General features: G+C 40.2%; 1 protein-coding gene across 5 annotated transcripts in view; it reads left to right on the top strand.

The window, feature by feature from the left end:
* The first annotated feature begins 10,218 nt into the window (after positions 1-10,218).
* Bicd1 (BICD cargo adaptor 1) overlaps positions 10,219-26,424 on the top strand; it is a 230,005-nt gene continuing 213,799 nt past the window's right edge. For all 5 annotated transcript variants that reach the window (XM_077798934.1, XM_026412338.2, XM_026412336.2 and 2 more), the window contains exon 1: positions 10,219-10,895. In XM_077798934.1, the coding sequence (XP_077655060.1) occupies positions 10,683-10,895 (213 nt within the window). In that variant the 5' untranslated portion in view covers positions 10,219-10,682. The remainder of the gene's footprint in view (positions 10,896-26,424) is intronic.

Here is a 26,424-nt window from a genome sequence, read left to right as displayed (position 1 = left end):
CTGTGTCCCTTCCAAAATTCATGTTGGACTTTAGTCTCCAGTATAATAGTACTAAGAGGTGAGACCTTAAAAAGGCGATTAGGCCATGAAGGCTCTGCATTCATGGATGGGATTAGTGTTTTATAAAAGAGTTGGAGGGAACTAGCTAGCCTCTTTCTTCCTCTGTGCAAGGACACAGCAAGAAGAAGCACTATCTGGGGAACAGGAAGCCCCCCTCACCAAACACAAAATTTTCTGACTTCTTAACCTTGGACTTCCAGAACTATAAAGAAGTAAATTTCTGTTCTTCATAAATTACTCCATCTCAGGTTTTTTTTTTTTTTTTTTTTGTTCTAGCAGCCCAGACTAAGACAGATAGACATATACTTCAGGAAAGTAGAATTGCAAGTCTAGAAATAAATTCATATATTTAGACAGCTGGATGCAGTGGCACATAGCTGATATTTCAGGCTGAGAGAGAAGGACTGCAATTTTGAGTCCAGCCTGGGCAACTTAGTGAGACACAGTCTCAAAATTAAAAAAAATACTTGGGATATAAATCAGTGGTTATTTGCTTTCCTAGAATACAAGAGGCCTTTGGTTTGATCCCTAGTATAACACACACACACACACACACACACACACACTCACACATAATCATATGTTTTTGGTCAACTGATTTTTAAAAAAATATTTTGGTATTGGGGATTAAACTCAGGGGCACTTTACCACTGAGCTATGTCCCCAGACCTTTTATTTTTTTATTTTGAAACAGGATCTCAGTAAGTTGCTTAGAACCTTACTAAATTGATAAGGCTGGCCTTGAACTTGCAATCCACCTGCCTCAACTTGCTGAGTCACTGGGCTTACAGGCTTGAGCCACTGCACTTGATTAGTCAACTGATTTTTTTTTTTTTTTTTGAGAATTTTAATATTTTATTTTTTAGTTTTCGGCAAACACAACATCTTTGTTTGTATGTGGTGCTGAGGATCGAACCCCGGGGCGTGCCAGGTGAGCGCGCTACCGCTTGAGCCACGTCCCCAGCCTATGATTTTTTTTTTTTAAAGAGAAAGAATTTTTTAAAAAATATTTTAGTTTTCGGTGGACACAACAAGTTTATTTTATTTTTATGTGGTGCTGAGGATCGAACCCAGCGCCCCGCGCATGTCTGGCAAGCGCGCTACCGCTTGAGCCACATCCCCAGCCCTGGTCAATTGATTTTTTTTTTTTTTTTTAAGAGAGAGTGAGAGAGGAGAGAGAGAGAGAATTTTTAATATTTATTTCTTAGTTTTCGGCGGACACAATATCTTTGTTTGTATGTGGTGCTGAGGATCGAACCCGGGCGCACGCATGCCAGGCGAGCGCGCTACCGCTTGAGCCACATCCCCAGCCCTGGTCAATTGATTTTTGACAAGGTTTCTAAAGTCATTCAATGGAGAAATAATAGTCTTTTCAACAAAAAATGCTGGGACAATAGGATAGTCACAATCAAAAGATGAACCCTTTAAACACACAATATAAAAACTTAATTTAAAATGTATCAGAGACCTAGCATAAAAGGTAGAATTATAAAATTTTAGAGTTGGGCTGGGGTGGCTGGCTCAGTGATAGAGCGTTCCCCTCGCATGTGCGAGGCCCTGGGTTTGATCCTCAGCACCACATAAAAAATAAATAAGATAAAGGTATTGTGTCCAACTACAACTAAAAAATAAATATCAAATAATTTAGAATAAAAAAAGGTTTAAATCATCATAAGCTCAGATTTAGCAATGGATTTTTAGATATGACACCAAAAGCATGAACATCATAATTGGACTTAATCAAAATTGAAAACTTTTGGGCTGGGCATGTAACTCAGTGGTAGAGTGCTTGCCTAATGTGTGCAAGGAAGGCCCTGAGTTGAATCCTCAGCTCCATAGAAACAGAAACAAAAACAAACCCTGTACTTCAAAGGGCACTGTCAAAAATATAAACATATAACTTTCAGAATGAGAAAAAAAAGTCTTTGCAAATCAAGTATCTGATAATGGAGTTGTATCTAGAATATACAAAGAACTCACACACTCAATAGTAAAAAGATAAATAATCCGATAAAAATGGGCAAAGTACCTAAATAGACATTTCTCTAAAGAAGATATACCAGTGGTCAACAAGCACATGAAAAGAAGGCCATTAGCCATCAGGGAAATGCAAATCACAAGTTGCCACTTACAATAGGGTAATTAGAATAAAAAATAAAAATTAGATATTAAAAGCGTTGTTGAGCATGTGGAGAAACTGGAGCCCCATACACTGGTGCTGGGAATGTAATGGTGTAGGCACTATGGAAATCCATCTGGAAGGTCTTCAAAATGCTAAACTTATTGCTGCATGACCAGCAATTCCACTCCTTGTGGAAAAAACTTGTACATGTTGTTTATGGCAGGGATGGGAGGGGAGAGTGATGGCTAAAGGATACAGTTTCCTTTTGAGGTGATAAAAATGTTCTAGAATCGACTATAGTGAAGGTTGCACAATTAAAAATCACTGTTTAGTACATTTTAAATAGGTGAATTCTTTGGTATGTGAACTACATCTCAACAAAGCTGTTTCTCTCCCTTTCTTTCTTTCTTTCTTTCTTTCTAGGGGACCAGAATAGATAATCTGTAATGTCATTCCCAGCCTTAGATGCACTCTCTAGTCAGGAAGGAAGAATAAGGACTGAACTGACCCTCAATTACAAATTTTCTCTTTATTTTTATCTAACTGAAAAAAAGTCACCTCACATGGGTGTTGACTTTGGAAACTGAAGGCTGGTTTCCCACCAGTCCTCTTGTAAGGGTTCAAGGATCCAGAATCCTTCTGTCTTGTTATTCCCTCTACATTCCTTTCATTTTGATTTTTTTCCCCATGGTCAAGGAAGGCTCCTATTGTTTAGTCTTCACTCCAGCCAGCAGGGTTGCAGGGAGAGGGACACACTGCCTCATGTTAAGGACACTTCCTGGGAGCCCTGTACACTCCTTAAACCCAATGAGCCAGATCCTAGTTGCATGGCAAGTTACTTAGCTTATTAACTTAAATGAGTGGTCACTTTCATTACACGACAAGAGCCTAGTGAGAAAGTGGGAGTTCTCTTCACTATGGAAGAAAAAACTAGACGTGGAGAGACAACTAGTCATGTGCTGTCCTCCTTGCCTTAACTCATTAGCTGCCTTCTCCCCTACTATCCTCAGTTTCTGTTTTTCCTTGTCCTCTTGGCCACTCATTGACAAAATGATGGGGTAGTTCTGTATCATTGCAACTACCCATCATTTCTACTCATTTTCCTTCTGGAAAAAGGTAAACAACCATGTGGTTTTTGGTGACTTAAACATGCATGATTTTAAACTTCAGCTGTTTTTTGTTTGTTTGTTTGTTGTTTGTTTTTTGGTACTGGGGAATGAACTCAGGGGCACTCAACCACTGAGCCACATCCCCAGCCTCATTTTGTATTTTATTTAGAGACAGGGTCTCACTGAGTTGCTTAGTGCCTTGCCATTGCTGAGGCTGACTTTGAACTCGAGATCCTCCTGCCTCAGCCTCCCAAATTGCTGGGATTACAGGTGTTTGCCACCATGCCTGGCTCAGCTGAGTTTTTGATTCGGCTAGTGACAAAGATGTATTCAAATAATTTGTGTACTCTTTGATCCATTGCACTTTGGAAGACCCTGGCTGCACTGATTTAGCTGCTAGCATGTAGTTTTTTTCACAAGAGTGGTCCTCAAAAATAAAGATATTAAAAAAAAAAAAAGGAATTGGTATCTGACATAGGTGATACAAAACATTGCATCAGATCAAGAAAATCCAGGCTGGTCAGGTGACAAACTCTAAAAATATAATAAATGGCAATCAGAATTTTTTAGTCTTCCTTCAAAGAAAGAGTAAGTTATATTACTCTGCGTATTGAAATATGCTGCCAATTATTCTGATTGCTTTCAGCCAAAATAGATGAGGAATTGATTTAATATTGAAGAGAGAATTAATAACATGAGATATGAGATTGCCCCCTGGATAAGTAAAAGCTGATGACCAAAATGGAATCATTAAGAATTTTGAAGAGATTTAAAAATCAAGATAAAAAACAAGATGGAAAAATCCAATCCCACATGTATGGAATTGTGACACCATACCCCATAAATACATGTTACATGTACTCCATAAATACAATTATTACATGCTAACAAAAAAATTTTTAAAAATGAGTGGGCATGATGGTGCATACCTGTAATCCCAATGGCTCGGGATGGCTGATGCAGGAGATGACAGGTTCCAAGCCAGCCTCAGCAACTTAGAGAGGCTGTAAGCAACCTAGTGAGACTGGGTCTCAAAATTAAAAAATAATAAATAAACAGGGCTGCAGATGTGGCTCAGTGATTAAGGGCCCTTGGGTTTAGTCCCCTGTACAAAAAATACATAAATAATTTTTTTAAAAAAATGTAATTTAAAAAGAAAACATACTTCCAGCTTAAATTGAGTAGCAGAGAATGCAGGGGTTTCCTAGTGAAGGGATGACAGGGTTGCATCTGTGGCTAAGAAACGCAACCACAGAGAATCTGTTGGCCGCTGATTTGGGAGATGTAAAATGAGGAGAGAACATGGTTATTTGGCTGTTTTTGTTTTCCTGGAACAAAGTACTCCTGCTATAATTAATTAATGTCTAAGAAGAGACAAAAGATAGATGAGGTGGTGGAGCTGGGAGAACTCCCCGAACAAAGGAACAGGGGCGGTGGGGCTCAGGAAGCTACCTGAGCAGAGGAGTGGGCCTGCACCCAGAGGTGCTCCCCAGCCTGGGCCAGGGGCAGCCCCTCGATGAGCAGGTATCCGAGCATCCTGGAGTCAGGTGCTGGCTCCAGAAGGCACCGATGGGGAAACCACACATCTCCCATGGGGTCTAGTGAGAGGTGCCCTTCTGCCAGTTGTACATAGCAGAGCACCTCAGGGGATCAAGACTTCACCTTCTCAGCCCAGGTTCTTCCTCCGTCATTTCCGGGGGGAGGGGGCAGAATTGTCTGCTCAGGCTGTCTTCTCATCTTCTATTTATTATAATCTAGTTCCCACCCTTTCTCTTCCACACAAACAACTCTTGTCAAGAAACCCACCTTTGTGTTGCTATATTCAGTGATGTTATCTTGTGTCCTTATCTTATAAGACCTTGACCTCTTGATGGTATACTAGTGCTCATTGCTTCACTCTTCAATTTTTTTTCTTCTCACTTTTGCTCCCTTTCAAATGTTTCTCTCTTGATTTTCTTCCTTTTACACTGACTGGTCCCTTTTAATTTCCTAGGCTGGCTTTTCCTCTTCAACTCAACCTTCAGCTTTCAATAGAAGGACCTCAGAGCTAGGTCCTGGACCTCCTTCTCTTCTCTATTTACACCTTTCCTCAGATGATCCCATTCATTTCCATGTTGTTGTTGTTTTGTGTTGCTGGGGATGGAACCCATGGCCTCCCACACACCTGCTAGGCAAGCACTCTACCACAGAGCCACACCTGCAGTCTCTCCATTTAATACCAATGGTTTCCTGAAGAAAATAGTTATACCTCCTAAAAAGTCTTTTCTTAATTCTGGCCTTACCTTAAATGGTCAATTTAACATTTCTACTCAAATATCTTCAAACTGTCTTAAATTTTATATGTACAAAATAGAACTCTGAATTTCCTGCATCTGCCCCATCTAACTAAATGACAAACCATCTTTCCAACTGTCCAAGTCAGAAATGAGGCCGGGCGTGGGGGCACACACCTGTAATTCAAGCAGCTCCGGAGGCTGAGAAAGGAGAACCACACATTTAAAGCCAGCTTCAGCAACTCCGTGACACCCTGTCTCTAAATAAAATGCAAAATAGGGCTGGGGATGTGGCTCAGTGGTTGAGTGCCCCTGAGTTCAATCCCTGGTACCCAGGGGGGGGAAAAAAAAAGAAATGAGAATTGTCTCAGGATTCATATTTTCTCCTTATTCCACATCCAATCTCAAACCAGGTCCTTCTAGTTCTACTTTTCCATTCCATGCCCCAATTGATTTGGAATCCATCTATTTTCCTTCATGCCATCATTCTCAGTCCAGATCACCATCTTCTTTCTCCTGGACAATAGCAATAGCTTCCTAACTAGTGAGCCCACTCCTATCTTTCAGGTTTTTTTTCCCCCCAATATTGGTCACTGAACCCAGTTCCTTGTATACTTCTATCTTTTTTTTTTTAAGTATTTTTTGTAGCTATAGATGGAAAGCATGCTTATTTCATTTGTTTATTTTTATGTGGTGCTAAGGATTGAACCCAGTGCCTCACACGTGCAAGGCAAGCGCTCTGCCACTTAGCCACAGTCCCAGCCCCACTTCTGTCTTTTGATGCCTCTAATCTCACAATACAAATATTCTTACAATCCAAATCATTTTATTTTCAGTTTAAAGAATAACCAAAGACCTCTCACTGCCCTGAGGATAAATCCCAGATTCCTCATTCTGACCTGCAAAGCAAGTATAATCCCTGTATTTCCAGTGTTGTTTATTATTCTGTTATAGTCTTGGACCATCTCTGTTTTGCTTATTAAACTCTAGCCTTTGTGATATTTATTCTCTGCATTCACAAAGCTCTTTTCTGCTGCAGGCTTTTACATGTTACTCTATTTTTTTGGAAAGCTTTTCCCCTGCAACATTTTACATGTTCAACTCTTGTTCTTAAGATACTAGGATAATACATTATCACTTCTTCAGAGAGATCTCCAATGATCATCCTGTTACTTCTTCTTTCTGTTTATCTTTGGTTTTTCTTCAAAAACTTTTAAAAAATTCTGCTTATTAGGTGTCAGATACTATTCTATTCATAATAGTAGGTTATATTATTATCACCCTTTTAAGAATGAAAGAACTGAGAAACATATAGCAAGTATGTGTCAAAGTTGGATTTGAATCAAGTAGACTTGCTTGTCTTCTTAACCACTGTGTTACATCCTGCCTGCCAATGTCACAATTTAGAATTATCCCAGTAATTAATGTTTTTGGTGGTGGTGGTTGTTTGCTTTTTTTTTTCTTGTCCCTTTCAGAACACAAGCACTTCGACATAAGGAACTATAGACAACCATTATTGGTCATTGATTTCACAGTGCCTAATATTGTATGTTGTTCACAGTAGGTGTTTAATAAACATCTTTTAAATGAGTGAATGAATGAGTGATAGCAAAAGAAAACAATATTCATGCTGACAAAGTTGGTGAGAGATTGGTTAGAGGACTATGGTACAAAATACAATTTCCCTCCTAAATATTTGTAAAAAGAAAGTTTCAGAATAATTGGAGACTGCTAAGATAAGAAAGTATAGGAAACCCTGCTTCTAGGAATAGTTTAAGAAATTATTTTCTGCTGGACTCAGAGGTGCATGACTGTAATCTGAGTGACCCAGAAACCTGAGGTAGGAGGATTGCAAGTTTGAGGCCAGACTCTGAGCAACTTAGTTTCAAAAACAAACAAACAAACAAACAGATAAATAAATAAAATAAACATAAAAGATTCAAGAATGTAACTCAGTGATAAATAATGCTGTGTTCAATCCCAGTACCAAACCAAACCAAACAAAAAACCCAAAGCAAAACCCAAATTATTTTCCATGTACCTGTCATTGATTTATATCTCATTGACACACACCCACAAGTATTCAGACATATATGAAAAAAGAGGGAATTGTAACTTGCAGTACTGGAAGAATTGGGTATAAGAAATTCTTCAAGTTAAATATCAACATATAAAGGACTGAAGTTGAACTAAGCAAAATCTTGAAGTGTTAAAATAGTATGCAGGCTTGAATAAAGTTAACAAAAGTGTATCAATGAGGGAAATGGGGGCAGGACAGAGCATAGGGAGTGGGCAGCAATGGAAACTTAGAACAAGAAAAGCCACAGAGGCAAACTCTATTTAGTTCTATCCCATAATACTCTGTGTATTATGATTCCTTTGGAAGAGCTCTGCTTAGTTTGTGGAGTGAGGACCATTCAGGGACATAACACAAAAATCTCCACAATTGTGAGTTTCCTCTCTTTTGCAGCTCATGATCATTCATCAGTGTGACAAAGGACAGGTGCAACAGGGGCACACATGAGGGGCTTTTCATTTGGAGGGTGAGGCCTGGGAAGCATAGGTGTAATGATGGGATTATTATCGTCCCAGCTCCTCTTTGATGTTGGAATTCATGGTGGCTGAACAGTTTCCCCTTTATTTATATCAGATAATTGCAAGAGAATATTTTGATTGTAAGCATTTGGAGGGAATCTTTTTTTTTTTTTTTTTTTTTTTTTTGGTGTGTGTGGGGGTTCTGGTTTCTGAAGCAATGGAAATTACCTCCAGAGAGCCTGTTACTGGAAGCTTTCTAAATGTTTTTCATTTTCTTTTCCTCCCACACCATCCATTGTCTTCTTTCCTATACCATATGCACAGTATAGGGTTGGTTTCTGCTCTCTGGTTCTGAAAATTCAGTGTTGAACACATCGTAGCCACTTTGGAATAGGTGCCTCTCAATAGGAGAGAGGGAAGGAACTGGTGAGACCATTGGTCTATGGAACCCACAGCCTCCTATTTACACACAACTGTTCTTTGCTCTCCTTTCCCTCTTGATTGTTCTCTCTCCTCATTTCTTTCCAACCCTTTTCACCTCTTTGCCTTTTTGTCCTTTTACGACACTTCATCACTTTCATATTAATGTTGTTATCTTACAAACACATACTATTTTGTTGCTAAGCTTGTATTAGAAATGAGTGAGGGCTGGGGATGTGGCTCAAGCGGTAGCGCGCTCGCCTGGCATGCGTGTGGCCCGGGTTCGATCCTCAGCACCACATACCAACAAGATGTTGTGTCCGCCGAGAACTAACTAACTAAATAAATAAATATTAAAAAAAAAAAAGAAATGAGTGAGGTGAAGCCAACGTAATAATCCATTTTAGGGCTTCATCACTTCAAAGAGTTGCCTGACTTGAAGCAAATCACCCAACCTTCCTGTGACTTTCTTTCACCACCTATACATTGGAGACAGTGGCTCCTACGTTACAGAATCCTTGTAAGAACTGAAGAAATTTGATATAACAAACTCAGAAGAAGGCTTGGCACATGATCTCAAGAAATCCTTGCCCTTATATTTACAGTGTTTGTTGTAGGGTATTATAGATAGCTTGTAAAGGGAGTTTCATGGACATTTCTTTCATTCTTTAATGAAATAGAGTAAGGTGCCTCGATGGAAGAACCATTGAGAGGAAATAGTGCCTAAAGGCTTATTTGGTACATGGGTTATAATGGTATTTTCCAGAGTAGACAATGATCCTGTGATAAACTGGACCAGAAAAGGTTGGTTGAAGGCAAGTAATCGTGTGTGTGTGTGTGTGTGTGTGTGTGTGTGTGTTGGGTAGTGGGAATTGAACTCATTTTTTTTTTTTAAACCACCCAGCGCCATCCCCAGCTCTACTTTTTATTTTGAGACTGGATCTCCCCAAGTTTCCCAGGCCGGCTTCAAACTTGTGATTCTCCTGCCTCAGCCTTCCCAGTCGCTGGGATTACAGGCAAGTGCCACCACGCCCAGCAAGGACAAACAATTTTAGGGAAGCCTGTCTTGAGGGGTGATGGTAAGGTTCTTTAGTGGCGAGTTTGGTTGATCGGGCAAGACTGGGGGGGGGGAGAGGGGGCGCAGGGAGAAGAGGTTGAGGGAGGGCAAGTGTCTTAGGGGCCACAGTTAGGAAGCTTTGGAAGCAGCATTTGTTAGGATGTAGGAAGCTAGGAAAGGTTACAGTGAGCCAGAGGTCCCACGGTCGGGAAGAAGGTTGCGTGGGGGGGGCCCTGATCTTGTTGATTTTGTTTGCGTTCCCTTGGAGAAGGCACCAGTTCCAGGCAGTTTCCTGAGCTTTGATCCACAAGGCAGCGAGATAGTTGGGGCGCCCACACCACCCTCGGGGGCTTCGAAGTTCAGGGGACAAGGCTCTGGAAGGTACCGGGCCGGGCACAGGCGCCAGGCTTTCCTAGCTTCCAGATGCCTCCCCGCCAGGTCGGCCTTCGCCTCGCGCGCCGGGCGGTGCAGCCAGTGGTGGCAGCCTGCGCGCCCGGCGGGAGGCGCCTCGGGACGTTTCCGTCTGGTCCTTCCCTCCTCCCCCGCCCCCCCGCGCTGACTCCATCCGCTCCCCGCCCCCTGCCTGGAGCCGAGGGCAGGCGGGAAGGGCCCGAGACTGCATCATTCCGCACCGGCTGCTGCAGGGCCAGAGGGAGCAGGTGGAGCGCGCGAGCGAGCCTGGAGCCGGAGCGCGCTAGACCCAGGGGGAGACTGCAGTGACGCTGCCGGGAGACATGGCGGCCCCGCGCCTCTGAATAACCGGATCCGGAGCCCCCCGCCGCCCCCGGCCGCCGCAGCCCAGGCCATGCCGCACCGCTGCTGACCGCACGCAGGGGCCGGCCCAGAGGACACATGCCGCAGCAGCTGCCGCCTCGCCCCTGAGCCTCTCGCCTACATTCTCCATGTTGCATTTCGCGTCAATTTCTCGGGCAGTGTAGCTGCCTCGGCCAGCAGAGCCGTCAGGGTATTGCTTTGCTCATTCACCCAGGCACACTTTTTCTTTTCCGTTTTTGCTTTCCCTCCCCATTTGCTTCTCCCGTTCCCCGCCTGCTTTGCACCCATCTCCCGGACCCGGTCACCCCCTCCTGTCTCCATCCACCGGGGCTATGGCCGCAGAAGAGGTATTGCAGACGGTGGACCATTATAAGACCGAGATAGAGAGGCTGACCAAGGAGCTCACAGAGACGACCCACGAGAAGATCCAGGCTGCTGAGTACGGGCTGGTGGTACTGGAAGAGAAGCTGACCCTCAAACAGCAGTATGACGAGCTGGAGGCTGAGTACGACAGCCTCAAACAGGAGCTGGAGCAGCTGAAGGAGGTGAGTTGCCTGTCACCTCTTCCCTGCTCGGTCGCTCCCCCCACTCCCCTGGCCCACTCGTCATTTATAAAGAAGTCGGAAAGGATGCAATTGAAAGGACTTCATCTTAGAGTCCTTTGTTGACAAGAAAAAAAAAAAATGGAAAGAGTCCATTGTTTTCCACCCCAAGAGAAAAATTGCCCAAGAAATGAATGTCTGAGCTGAAATTCTGGAGGCCCTGGCTGTTTAGCCTGTGGGGGAGGGACATTCACTGGAGTCCTCAAGTATCAGCTCTCTAAGGCCATACAGAACCAGGTTGGAATGGATAGATCAAACTTCTCAAAACTGTTATTTCAAACCCAGGTTTCAGTAACAATCCCACAATCCACACAGATGACCAGTATGTTTGTGCCTGAAGACCCACAGTTTCAAGATGTAGAATCAGTAGTACCTTAGCTTTTTGCTAAATGCAACTGCTTCTTAGTGAGGTAGGGAATTGTCATTAGGAGAACTGGCAATTCCATTTGACAAAGGCTGGGCAATCTTCATTCTCCTTGGCTTTGGTCATTCATGTCACAGGGCTGTTAGAGCAAAACAACTTTGCTGGGTGATCTTGCTGCCTTGATTTCACCTCTGAGCCAGGCTGGGCCATGCCCAAGTCTTATGAGGTCACCCTGACCATGGGGAAATTGAATGGCCTTCAGATGGTCTGAAAAAATGGTATATATCAAATATGTGGGTAGCCCTGCATTTCAAATGAGGCTCTTCAGGTTAAAATGACCATATTTATAAAAGCAGAATACACAAATGGGCCTTGTATATTGTTTGTTGTCTTTGGTCTTTGGCTTCTTTTAAAGACTGATGTATTGGAAGAAAATCATGAATGTGCTTTGATTTTCTATCAAGCACTTGTGAGAACATATATATTGTTTAAAGCACTCAGTCTCTTTTACCTGATTCTGTAGGCACTATGAGTAGCAAGTCACCAATTATAAATTTTAGTGTACATATGCACTGCTTTTCTGTATGTTAAGTCTTTATTTTTGGGTGCATATTAGCATTTTAAATGTTATGCACATAGCTTCAAAAATGTTTTTCTTATAATGTAAATTTTTTAGGGGAGAGGAAGGCCTTATTTGTGTGTTTTCATAACTAAAAGACTTGATTTATGATGTATCTAATCAACCTGCCTTCTAATTTAGCACATAATATGGTAAGCATTTATACTTTCAGATAGCTTACTTTTATTCAGATAGTAAACAACCAAAAAATAGATGTAATAATATGGTTTAAAACTTCAACTAGAAATACAGTATTTATGTACCAGGCTGTAAATTCATGGCTTATGTTTTTCTTGGTATATGCATGCCTATTCTTAACAACCACTGGACTTGTTTATATATTTTCCAACTTAGATTAGTTGTTAGTCTAATGTGATGCTGAACCTTATGAAGTATGGGAACAGGACTATGACTGTGATTCTCAGAGATATTTTGACGTTGTCTTCACCTATCAACAGTGCTTTGCCAAGATGGAGAAGTGGAAACCAGACAGTATTAGGGCATCACCTTTGTGATAAAGGAGGTGGATTTATTTCATGACATGAAATACAACTGTTAGCTGACCTTCCTGCTTGATTCAAACGATCCTTCTAGGGATATTTCTGTGTCATTGTGTTTACTCTGCGTGGAAAATCTTAACGCAGTTGTCTTTTGCCTTTAATAGACCATGAACTCTTAAGTCAAGGAACCTGCCATTTATTTATTTATTTATTCAAACTTGATGGACAACATTATATGTACTTATCATGCATGATGTGATGTTTTGAAGTATGTATACACGGTTCGATGGTTAAATCTAGCTAATTGACACATGCATTACCTCACATACAATCATTTTTGTGGTAACACTTAACACCAATTCTCTGCATTTTCCAAGAAATATATCATCATTAATTATAGTCACCATGCTGTATAATAGATCTTTTGAACTTAATCCTCCTATCTAACTGTAATTATGTCTTTTTTGATCAGTGTCTCCCCAGTTTCCTTTCCCTCAACACCCCTAGCCTTTGGTGACTACCCTTCTACTCTCTACTTCTATGAGATTAACTTTTTTTTAAATTATACATATGAATGAGATTATGGTATTCATTTCTCTGTGCCTGGATTATTTCATTTAATATAATGAACCTGAAGAAATCTATCTTAATGAACATTGCATCCAAAATCTTTAACCAAAGCTTAACTCATAGAGGGTATACAATAGATATTTTATAAAAGAATCAGTTTATACTGGAAGAAGATAACTTTTTCAAATATTCACTAATCCATATTGGTTAGTGTCAGAGAGAGACTAAGAAAAGTAGGAAGTGTAGGGAGTAACTACCTGTAACAATGTCATCATCAGCAATGAGAAAATGGGAAAAATTTCGTGGCAATAATATAACAGTGGCTGCTTATTGCAGAATAATACAAACACTAATTATATTTTTTTCTATAGAAATTTAAGGCAATTTTGTTCTGTATATCAGGAGGTTAAAAAAATGATCAGGATTATTTTTACCAAATGGTATTTATTCATATATGTATTTTGAGTTATCTTTAGCATAAACAAAATACAATTTGTGGTTCCTAATGAATTGGCACAGTTATCTGAAAATGTATCTTAGGGTAATAAAGCAATCATTATATTTGGTTATAAAGTACATAAACTTATTTTTGCCCTTTAAATAAGTTTATATACTTTAGTTGGGAGCATTACTTCAGTGAGCTAAATCAGTCTCAAGTAATGTTTTCTGTTTCTAAAGTCCATCCCAAATACTTGTGCAAACTGAGATATTCCAGCGATGATGTCACATGGAAGCCATTTTTTTAAAAACATTTTGTGACTGCTCTGGTTTCTCAGGAATATAGAGAATGTTTTCTCTATATTTTAATATTGTTGCATTAAAACTAAAAAGCCAAGTATAAAAGGACTCTGGCTTATTTCTAGGTTCTTTCAGCAGAAATGATTCATTGAAAAATAACCGGAATAGTTTATGGGAAATATCAACAGAAACTAGTGCACTGAATTCATTTTGGACATTAGTAACTTGCAGTTTAGCGTCATGACTTAGCTTTTGAAAATCATTTTGTTTTCTACAGTGAGTATCCAACAGTGTTGCCAACCTCCTTCCCAGACTAGGTAGTGCTGTGACAGTATTGCAGGGGAGAAATGTGGCCTGAAGGAAATAACAGAAAAAAAAATTCATTAATATTTTTCTAGTTATTTCTTCTCTCAGCCCAATTGCTTTTTAGTCTGGTCTGATATTGTTTAGGACTTTGCCTTGTGCTGAATTTCAAGACTGCTACAGTTCTGTTCACAGAGGAACACAATTGAAGAAAAAGTACCAAGGATCTAAAAAAAAAAAAAAAGAGAGAGAATGTCTAACATCATGATAATGTTCTCCATTTCCTTATACTTGCAGCAGCATCACGTTCACTAGAATACTTGACCATGGTTTTATGATTTCACAAATAGTGTTTGTTCTTCAGTGGCCCCAGGGGCACACCTGCCTGGTGATGCTCAGGGCCTGGTTGATGATATGTTTGGGATATGTGCAAATCAGCGCTGTGTCTGTCTCCCAGGCCAAAACAGTGTTTGAAGAAGAGTCATGGTTCTAAAATAAGTAACACTATAAATATACATCCATAAAAGACTCCAAATTTTAAATTTGAAATTTTTCTTTTACTTCAGAATGGTCAAAATTGGAAATAAAAAAATTTAGCCAGATCCCCTAGAAAAGAGTGATTCAGCATCTACTGGTAGCATTTTAGAAGACATGTCGTGTGACAGCCTTAGGAGCGTTCTGCAGCTAGGCTACACTAGACAATATTCTAGGAATCTTCAACTCATTTTCTGCCTTGTTTTCTCAACCAGGGTAGGTACCAGCTGCTGAAGAAGTACTTTCTGGGCATTGAGCAGCTTTTCAGGGCTGTAGTTAAATTGTTCAAATATAAACATTTATTTCTGCAGTTTTAGAGATTGTTACATTAGAGATCTGAGGAAAGTCATTTAAATTGCTTGTATTCCTCTTTAAACAGAATTAATTTTTATTTTTCACATGCTTAGAAAGATTGTTAGCTTCTTTTTATATCTGTACATTCTAAATCACAAAATCATATGGGGAAAAATTTCTCTGATTTCTTTTCCAATCTATGTGAATAAATGTGAAGAGAAAGTTAAGACTTAATTGATATATCTAAACTTTTATTTTAATTTCTCTTTTACTTACTTTATTTATTTACTTAGAAGTACTGGGTATTGAACCCAGGGGCACTTTCCCACTGAGCCACACCCCTAACTCTTTTTTAAATTTTCATTTTCTATTTTGAGACGTGGTCTTCTTAAGTTGCTGTGGCTGGTCTCCAACTTGTGATCCTCCTGCCTTAGCCTCCCTGAGTAGTTGGGATCACAGGTGTGTGCCACCCACCTGGTTTTTTTCTCTTACTTTTTTTTTTTTGGTACTGAGGATTAAACCCAGGGGTGCTTTACCACTGAACTATATCCCTGCCCATTTTATTTTTTTATTTTGAGGGTCTCACTAAGGTATTTAGGGCCTTACTAAATTGCTGAGACTAGCCTTGAACTTGTGAGCCTCCTATCTTAACCTCCCAAGTTGTTGGGATTATGGAAATGCACCATCACATCTTGCTCTCTGTTTTTAAAGAAGAAATATTTGCATTTATTATCACATTAATTAAAAAATCTAAAATATTACTGACATACACTTTGGGGACTGTTACAAACAACCTCAATAATCAATCACTTTCAATCATCTCTGTCTTTTTTAACCTGTTTTCTCAGATTTATACCATCTCTCTTTCTTTTTTTTGGTACCTGGAATTGAATCCAGGGGTGCTTAACCACTGAGCCATTTGTCTAGCCTTTTTTAAATACATATTTTATTTAGAGACAGGGTCTATCTGAGTTGCTTAGGGCCTCCCTAAATTCCTGAGGCTGGCTTTGAATTCACAACCCTCTACCTCAGCCTCCTGAGCTACTGTGATTATAGACATGTGTGGCCACACCCAGCTCCATCTGTCCTTTTTATTTCAACTCAAGGAATCATCTCTGACAAAGTTATTTCTCAAATATGATTTAAGCAAGATTTTTATAATCTTTCATCATCTTTACCATGTTTTTGTGACTACGTATACCAGCTATAGTTTGAAATCTTTTTTTTTTTTTTTTTTTTTTTTTTTTTTTTTTTTTTACAATTTCTGGCTTAAAAAATTCTGTCCTGTCATCCCCTTAAATACACTTGTACTTGTGGATATTGCTTTCCAGATTTGAAAATGTGATAATTACTTGCATGTTGAAATATGTGGTAAAGGACTTTCTCACACATAAAGTTTTACTTGTAATTGTGGCTTTGAAGGAGAGGAGGGTATGAAGAGATGCAGAGTCTTACCATTAAACAACTCATTATGCTGAAGGAGAAGGGATATGAAGTCAAGTGCCAGAGATACAGTTGGGAAAGGGCGCTGGCCTTGTTTTGCCTTGGGAATAGGGAGTCACCCCCAGGAAATGACATTGTAGCTGTGTTTGATGCCTCACACCTCATCTAATTGAATCTTCGAAATTATTCAGAGACTTATTGCTCATTTTTATAGATAAGAAAATAATGCAAATAAGAAAGCACTGAACTAGATAACAGGCTCCCTGAGGTGTAGGTGCTTTGTAGGCCTTGTCTCTGATTCTTAACAGCAGTCCCTGTACAAAGTAGATATTGTGTATACTGGGTCTTGGAGAGGTCAAGGGCCCTTCTCAAGGGCACAAAACTAAGTGGTCTAAAAAGCCCACTTTCTTTTCAGTGAACCATGTTACATCAGAGATGAAATGTCTTGACCAGGGTCACAGGTGCAGCTTCGAAGGTCATGGCGATGGTCATAGAGGGTAGATTCTGTGCGGTGGGGCGGGCAGTGGCAGTGGGGATGGGGAAGAGGAGAGGCATTTAAGAGCTATTTAGGAGTCAGGATAGAATACAGTGTTGGATGTGAGTGGCGTGGAAAGTGAGCAAGAGGGTGGAGTTGAGAAGCTCAGGATGACAGAAGGTGGTTCCATTTACAATGGCAGATACTATGGGAAAGAGCACTTTTAGAGGGCAAAATTGATGCGTAGGTTTTATGAGTCCTTTTAATTCATGTTTTTTTTTTTTTTTTGATAAACTTGCTTAGAATCTAAGCTTCTTAGGACCTAAGTTTCTTAGGACCTCACTAAATATCTGAGCCTGGCCTTGAACTTGAGATCCTTCTGCCTCAGCCTCCCAAGCTGCTGAGGTTATAGGCGTGCACCACTGGGCCCAGCTTTAAATTTTATTTTTGAGATAGAGTCTCTTTGATTGCTGAGGCTGCCCTCAAACTTAAGATACTCCCGCTTTAGCCTCCCATGTTGCTGGGGTTACAAGTATGTATCACTGTGCCTTAAAACATCAGGCAAGATTTTGATGTTTTAAGTGTGAAGAAAATAGGGTTGATTAGGGAAGAAAAGTAAAGAGACTCAAAGAGGGTAGGTGACTCTGGGAACTGGGGCTGGGGAAAGTGGCCCAGGGTCTACTTATCTGGGTACTGAGAAGGAAAGGAACATAGGTGTATGTCAAAGAAACTGGTGGAATTTGGTCGTCCCCCTAGCAAGTTTGTGTGATAACACCAAGGGAAAAGGTGGACCGTTTTGTGGGTGAATTAGCAGTGATTTTGCTTCCTTGCCTCGTTGGCTGGTGATGGGAATACATGTATCAGCAGAATACCTGGCGGATTTCCACGGTCAGCCAAGCTGGTCCTGCAGTGTGATCACATCCTGTCCATTCTGGATCTTGGTGAGAAGCCAGGATGATTCAGGCAATTGGACCTTATTTCATTATCCATCTTTGCTCTCTGATGGTTGGGTTCTGAGATCATTGATTAGGATCTTAATACAACATCTCACAAAGGTGGGGAGAAAAGGGTAGAAAATAGGAAAATGTTAGCAAAAGTGTCACAATCATTACAAAATAAAATTGGAGACTGGCATCTTTTCCTTTGGGGATTTCATTACATTATCTATAAAATTAAGATCGAACCCAGGACTGCCCTACCACTGAGCTTTTTATTTTGAAACAGGGTCTTGCTAAGTTGCCCAGGCTGGCCTTGGGCAATCCTCTTTTTTCAGCCTGCCAGTGGCTGAGATTAGAGGTGTGGGCCACTGTGCTTGGCAATCTGAGTTTTTCTCTCTGCATTAGACTGCTCATTATCTCTTGTTCTCTCATTTATTCATTCAGAAATCTGTATTGAGTGGCTATTTGTTGGGTGGTGTGCCACTTGCTGAAGATACAGTGTTGCATCAGGCACCTAAGGAGAGAATCACACTTCAGATGAGAGAAGTGCCTTTAGTAAGCAGAGACTGGCTTGGGAAAAGTGTGATAGGGCACAGTATCCCAGGGAGGTGACATTTGAGCCCAGACCTGAGAGAACAAGGAGCTAGGCTTGTGGAGATTAGATGAAGTGATTTTTAGGAAGAGGGACTAGTGCAGAGATCTTGGAACTCTATTGCTATTGTTAAGGGGCAATGATCACTTTCTAAACTGTGTAAAAATAGCCATTTCTTGTTGAAAAATAATTATTCTTCAAAGTAGTGCATTGCCACTGCTGGGGGTGGTGGTGCACACTTGTAATCTCAGCAACTGGGGACGCTGAGGCAGGAATATCTCGAGTTAAAAGCTAGACAACTGAAATGAGGTGCTAGGCAACTCAGTGAGACCCTGTCTCTAAATAAAATACAAAATAAGCCTGGGGATGTGGCTCAGTGGTTGAGTGTCCCTGAGTTCAATCCCCGGTACTGCCCCCGCCCCCCATTGAAAAAAAATTAAAGTAGTGCATTGTCTTTGAATTTTTCTAATGAGGTATCAGGTCTCAACATCAGGAAGTTTTTCAGCAGAGCCTAGATATCCCCAAGGTCTTTTCTTAGAAGATTTGGTGGGAACTAGTATAATGTTAAGACCACGTGGTATTTATCAAAATACTGCTACTTGGACCCCACTCCAGCACAGGTGAATCAGACACTGGAGGTGTATCTGGGCTTCAGTATGTTCATCCCCTGTCATTAATTGGTGCTGAGGACATCTCTTCTGCATATTTTCAACTCCAGGATTAAATGACTCCATAGGAATAGAAATGTTCAGTAAGAAAAGCTGGGAAATTATGAGCTCATAATAACCCTTGATTGCATGTCTTTTAAAACTTGTTTTCTCTACTTTGTGGAAATGAAGCTACTGTAAAGCTTTTTGAAAACCAATAAACCCCACCAAAAACTTAGCTGCATTAGACAGGGAGATAAGATTAAATTTGTCTGCATTTAATGTTCCATTCTTGAGGGTTGTTTAAAATTTCTTTTAAATGTTATTTGTCTCAGGACAGTGGCACATGCCTGTAATTCCAGTGATTCAGGAGGCTGAGGCAGGAGGAGCACAAGTTCGAGGCCAGCTGCAGCAATTTATCAAGACCCTCGGCAACTTAGGGAGACCCTCCCTATGTTAAAATAAAAAAGGACCAAGGATGTAGCTCAATGGAAAAGCGACCCTGGGTTCAACTCCCAGTAGCCCCCAACCCAGTTATTTGTCTCCTTTGTTATATCTGCTCTGTTGGCTTAATTCTGTTTGCAGTTGTTTATGCTAACTTTAAAGGTTGTAAGTAGAATATTAAAGAATTTCTTTGAGGGATTGGTCTTTAACTCATGAGTTATTTCAGTTGTTCTTTTGGTTATGCATGCTGTTTTCAAATATTATTTTAAGGAGAAAAAGCACTACTCTAAAATGTAATGTTTAACTGCCATGCTCCTATCTTTAAATCTAGAATGGAAAATAGGAAAGCTGTTTACATTGATGGGAAGAAGGCAATAACACTAGCAATTTCCTGAGGAATGTTTTGTTTCACAGTGTGGCGTGGGTCTGTAATAGAAGGTTCAGAATCATGGGTCTTTGTTTTTGCTTACATACTGCAGAGTAATGTGGAATCAAATGCCACCACTCAAGAGCCCTTAGCCATCAATTTTTGAAATGGAAAAAGATTTACATTGTGACATGGATGGGCCTGTTGATAAGCCTCACTGATTGCAATTTTCTAGATGGCTGTAGGTGATTTTCCCAAGTTGACCTCCGGTGAGGTAACTAGATGGAGACAGAATGAGCTTCATCTTGTCCATGAGGACAAGATCTGTTGAGGTGGAGACACTGGCATGCATGGCCACTTTCCCCCCTTTAAATCACAAGCTGGTTTGTTTTTTTCTATGGCTTATGTGCTCAGAGCCTTTAAGCTCAAAATATCAGAATATAATTAGGAAGGAAGGGGGAAGAGGGGGGAGGGAGGGAGGGAGGACACTAGAGGGGGGTGGGTGGAGAGGGAGGGAGGAGGACACTGCACTCCCAAACTAGTTGTAAGTAAGTAGTTTTTACTGTTGGCTCTTTGAATTTTTTAAAAAAATTGACACGGGTTAATGTTGGTAGCTGGTAACTAACTATAGTTTAGTGATCTTACTTCCAGGGATCTAAACAAACAAGAAGATCCATTTTAATCAATATTTTAAAATATTTTAAAACTAGAATCCTTTCAAAGAAAATTCTCAGCTTGTCTAATGACTGTAGTTATTTTCCATCAAGTTTTACAATTGAATTTTTTTTTTTTTTTTAGTTGTAGCAAAATAAATAATATATCTTGGTAAATCACACCAAAGTGCTTGGTATAATACAAGCTATTATTTCTTAAAATTTAGAACAGGGTCTCAAAACTAAAATTACATTTTTAGATAATGGTCACTGTAAGTCATTTCCGATAAAAGCAATGGAAAAACTCTTAACCCATGACATTTCAGTCATCACTGATCAATTCCAAGTGAAAAAAAAATTTAAAGATTTATTTAAATTTGTGATGCTAATGTGATTCAGAAATTTGGAAAATGGACATCAGAGTAAATGGCAATGAGCCAACAGGTCATGATGTAAAGATGAGACAGTTCATTCAGTCTTCCCTATAGCAATGATGTATTTTGTGCCTTCAGTGTTTTAATAGGATGTTCAGAGGTGGCTTCACTCAGAAGGAACAGCAAGGAGACCAGGGGCTGGCCGGGATTGAGCGATGAGGTGAATGTAGATGAGACCACAGAGGAAACAGAGGTTCAAATTATGTAGCAGTGTTTAGATTGTTACCAGGACTTTGGCTTTTGCTTGAATGTGGGAAACTTCTGGAGGATTTAATTGAAGGAGTCATGGGGCTCTGCACCTACTTACTTTCCCCAATTGTGTACAATGGAGCAAGACTGTAACCTCCTTCAGGGAAAAGGAGTTTTGATCAACCCAGTAGTTCATGAGGTTTCTGAATTCTCTTCATCCCTTCTGTGGCATTGTATTGAATTGGGCTAGGAAAAGATAAAAATGAAGTGATTGAGATAGCCAGTTATTATGAAAGGATATTAGAATACCCCACTTGTTTTTAAAAGTAAGTACTTGTTTTACTAGATTAAACCAATTTGCTAAACAGACATTATGCTGACCTGCCTGATTCCTTGTACCCAAGCCTTTACCTAGCTGACCTCTCTGTGCCTATCATTCTGGACAATATGAGCCATCCAGTATGTTCTAGTTGAGGGTGAGATAAAGACAGTTGCAACATCGTGTTATCAGTTCTGAGATACAGTTCATGTTCTAGAATGCTGGTGATGTATTCATTCATGTATGAAATATTTTGAGAGCATCAGTTCTGTGTCAGGCATTGTACTGTATAGAACAAGGAGGAAGGCATAGCCTTTTAAGTTATAGTTGGAGGCAGCGGAGATAAACAAAGTTGATTATGTTATTAATTGAAAAGATCATGAACTTTTGAGTCACAACAAACCATGTTTGAATCCTTTCAGTTGCTGTATAATTTTAGGTGAATACTTCAAACTCTGTGAACCTGTTTCCTCTTCTGTAAAATTGGGGACAATATTAACAGTGCGTGGTAGAGAAAAAAAAAAAAACCATGTAAAGCATTTAATACAGCACCTGATGCATACTAAGCATTCAGTGAGTGATCAATGTGATGGTGTGAATACTGCTAATAAATCATGATTAAAAATAATCTTAAAACTTTGGCTGTACTTGACAGAACCCCAAAGCAGAGTGATACAAACTCGACTTACAGGAATCAAGGCAACATTGGAGGGAGCTTTGAAGAATGAGTCTGGATTTTCCAGGGAGAGAAAAGGGGCCAAGTCATTCAGGAAGAGGGAGCTGCCTGTGCAGGAGGGAAGCCTGGAGTGGTTGCTGCTTGTCAGCCTGTGTGTTGTGGCAGGAGGTGGTAGATGGAACAGGAGAGGTGGAGGTGAGCCAGGAGAGGTGGTGTGGGGCCAGATGGCGAAGGCCTGGTGCTGAGAGGTTTGTCAGTCCCTGCCAGCCCAGGCCTCAGCCCAGCTAACAGCGATGAGGTTGGCCCTGGCTGGGAGGCTTTGCCTGTGAAGGCCAGGCCCAGTGACGTGGTGAGAACTACCTCCACCTAACATGGACCTGGAGGTAGGCGCTGCTCTCAGGCCTTCTGGTGTGTTGGAGGGTTTGCTTGAGCCTCTGGGGCTTCTGTGAATTGGAAGGTGGCAGATTTATCTTACTCCTTTTATGACCATGTCACCCAGTTGGCCCTTCAGTTTGAGTCCTCGGTGCCCACTGGCCTTCTGAGTCGTTGGGCCAATATTGCTAATGATGGGCCTGGTCTTCCTCACTGCGCTCTGAGTCTTGACTCTCTTGGCCTTGAGAAGCGTTCTCGCCCTGCAGTCTTGGCTTCTCACTTGCTGATCTGACCCGGGGACACGGAGCTCTGCCTTCCTAGGCTTGAATATTCCTTCGCTATGGAATTTGCTAATTAGGATTCATTGCTGTTTTCCAGCACTCTCTTGTTTTTCCTCTGAGTTGCTGCTGCTGATTCAGTTCAATTTCCATTTTGCTTCTCCTCTGGGAAAGTTTTCCTCAAGCCTTTGTTCTTTTTTTTTTTTTTTTTTTTTTTGTGATACTGGAGAATGAACTCAGGGCCTTGCACCTGCAGGCAAGCACTCTACCACTGAGCCACACTGCCAGCTCCCCTCATGCCTCTTGAACAGGGTTGGGCCTCTCGGGAAAGTGCTAAGCTTGAACTTTTTTCTCTACACCATGGGAAAAGCACTGAAGATTTCAGAGCAGGAAAGTAATATGATTATGTTTCACCACAGTGAGTTTTGACCTTAATTCTGTCAGTAAAGTGGTTTAGGTTGTCCAGCTAGCTTTCCTGGCTGGCAACAATGGAAAATACTGATTGAAATATAAAAAACTGGCTCTTAAGATGCATGAATGAAATCGGCTAAGGTAAGGGTGCTCAGCAGCTGAGAGTGAAAGCAGGAACCTTTGGAAATCAGCAGGGAACAGGCTGACTGCGGTCTTGAGTGCATTTGCTACATCAGGTAAAATCGAGCATCTGTCTATAGGCTACTTCAGATAGAGGAAATAGAAGACCAAGCTTAGAATCCCCACAAACAGGGTCCCAGAGGACTACACATGCAGTATCATGGAGACCAGATGCACTGTCTTCCTCCAGCAGGAGACTCTGTGAAACTTCTGGCTTCATAGCTCTCCAGTTGGCTGTCACCAAGATTTGCCGACTATTCACACTGAGCGCGTGCGCCTGTGCATGTGTGTAGGGGATAAAATCCAAAATATGGTGAGAATTTCCTTTTGGGTACTCCTAGTTTGATCATGCCTGCAGCTATCTGTCAGAAGCAAGTGCAGACCTGCTTTGTAGAAACCCACTGCCATGGCCGCCTAGAGAGCCACCACAGATGATATTCTAAAAACTGTATTTGAGCTTACAGTAAAACAACACTGTAGCATATGTAAGGAACAAGCCACCATTGGTTCCATCTCCTTGTCAGTGCTTCCTATGGTCCCACTTCAGAACTTTTTGCCTCACCTGGTAGAAGTGAAAAGGTCCCTCTGTAGCTTTAGTTGGGATTTTTATGATTACTAATGAGCTTAAGCACCGTCTGTGTTTATGGGCATTTGTGGTTCTCCTTCCTCTAAATACTTTCTCATGTCTTTTGTCCCCTTTTCCATTGGGTTGTTTATATTTTTCTTATTGATTTCTAGGAGTATATTTCTATTTTTTTTCTACCTCATGATTTGTTGATTTGCATTTTATTTTTTATTTATGCATTATAATCATACATAATGGTGGAAATCATTATGCCAAATTCATTTGTGCACATGATTTGATCAGTCTCACTCCCTAGTACCTTCACTTTGCCTCCCCTCCTCTCTCTCTCTGAGTTTGTTTGCTCTACTCTATTGATTTCCTTTTAATTATTATTATTATTATCCTAATTAATATATTGTAATTATATATATATAAGCTGGGTGTGGTGGCATAGGCCTGTAATCCCAGTAACTGGGGATGCTGAAGCAGAGGATCGCATGTTTGAGACCAGCCTCAGCAACTTAGTGAAATGGTATCTCAAAATAAAAACTGAAAAGGGCTGGGAATGTACCTCAGTTGTAAAGCACCCTGAGTTCAATCCCCAGTACCAAAAAAACTATATGTGTACGTGTGTGTATACACACACACACACACACACACACACACACACACACATGTACACATATATATAAATGCACACAATCATACCCACATATACAAGAATACAGGATCTGTTGTGGTATATTTACACATGGACATAGCACAATTGGGCAGATTTGATTCCTCAGTACTTTCCCATGCCCCTCCCTCCCCCCTCCCCCTGGATCCCCTTCCTTTACCCTATTGGCCTTCTAACAGTACATTTCTCTATCTCTATTTCTAAAGGAGACAAGAGCCTAGTATACTAGGCTTTTTTTCAGGTGTATGTGTTGGAAATATCTTTTCTAGTCTTTGATTTGTCTTTTCAGCCTTTCTGTGGTGTCTTTCAAAGAACAAAAGTGCATAATTTTTTAAAAAAATATTTTTTAGTTGTAGATGAACACAATATCTTTATTTTTTTATTTTTACCTGGTGCTAAGGATCAAACCCAGTGCATCACATGTGCTAGGCGAGCACTCTACCACTGAACTACAACCCCAGCCCAAAAGTGCATAATTTAATTTGGTTGATTTATTATTCTTTTGTGCTTATAGATTATGTGTTTTGATTCTTAAGAAGTCCTTTCCTACTGTGAGGTTATAAAAACTTTCACCTGTATTGTTTTCTGAATATTTTATGCCTTATCTCTTACATTTAAATGTTCAATTCTCCCTGGAATTGTTTTGTATATTTGGTATGAGTTAGAAATATAATTGAATTTTTTCCTATAATTTCTCTTCCACAAAATTGTATAGCCAGTTCTTTTAACATCAACATTTATTGAATGGTAACTGCTTTATTCCACTAATCTTCAATATCTGCTTTATCATAAATCAAGTTTCTACATAGACACAGGTCCCTGTTTGGATTATTCTGTTCCCATGGCTTATTGGTCTATTCCTGTGCAAATGCCACACTGTATTATTATTAGACTTGTGTGGTAAAGTTTCTGATAGCTGATGGGATATTTTTCTCATTTTGCTCTTCCTTAGGAGCCATTATCTTTTGAAGTCTTTGCTGTCATCTGCTCTTTGCTTTGGAATAGTTCCAGCATTTACAAGGAAATGACAAGTGTGAATGAGAGAAGATTCTAGGTTTACTTCTATCTCCCAGTAAACCTAAGGAGAAAGATGCTAAGAAGGTGTCTATGGTTGTGCTAGACTTTGTGTCTGTCTTTGTACGCAAAGCATGCTAGCTCCAGCAAGAGAACTCAATTGTCTAATTTAATGTTACAAGAAATCTTACAGGGTCTGTGATCTAATTCCTAAGTCACTTTTGGAGAAAAATATTATTTATGAGCTTTTCATAAAGTATTAAGAAGTACAGGCTCTAATCCAATCATCCATTTTGTGGTATGTGAGCAAGGACATTTCTAACTTAGACAAGTATCTGAAATTTATTATTATATGTAGCTCTGTAAAAATTCTCCCTTTGGTTATTTTTATTCTTATACCACCAGTGGAAAATAACTGTTCACTGTAATTCTCTATTAACTATTTAGGTACAAATTATATTAGAATCCCATGAAATTTACAGCTTTTATGGAAAAGGCTCACATGAAATAATTACCTAAGTTAAAATTAATTTTTTTATCCCATTGCAATTAAATCAATATTTGTGATTTTGTTTTCCTTCTTAATATTAACAATATGGTAATGAAAAGTTCAGTAACTTAGTGTTACTTTTAAATCTGCTTCTGTTGGATAGGGATATAGTTCAGTGATACAGTAATTGTCTAGCATGCACAAGGTCCTGGGTCTGATGCCCAGCACTGCAAAAACAAACAAACAAAAAAAACCCTCTCTTTAACATTAAAAAATAAAGAGTTTTTCAGTCTTGGGCTGAGGTTGTAAGGTTGTAACTCAGTGGTAGAGTGGTTGCCTAGTATGTATGAGGCACTGGGTTCGATTCTCAGCACTGCTTATAAA

Source organism: Urocitellus parryii, chromosome 5, assembly GCF_045843805.1.
Source record: "Urocitellus parryii isolate mUroPar1 chromosome 5, mUroPar1.hap1, whole genome shotgun sequence".
Lineage (NCBI taxonomy): Eukaryota > Metazoa > Chordata > Mammalia > Rodentia > Sciuridae > Urocitellus > Urocitellus parryii.
The sequence above is the reverse complement of the archived record's forward strand: the minus strand, read 5'-3'. Positions and strand labels throughout refer to the sequence as shown.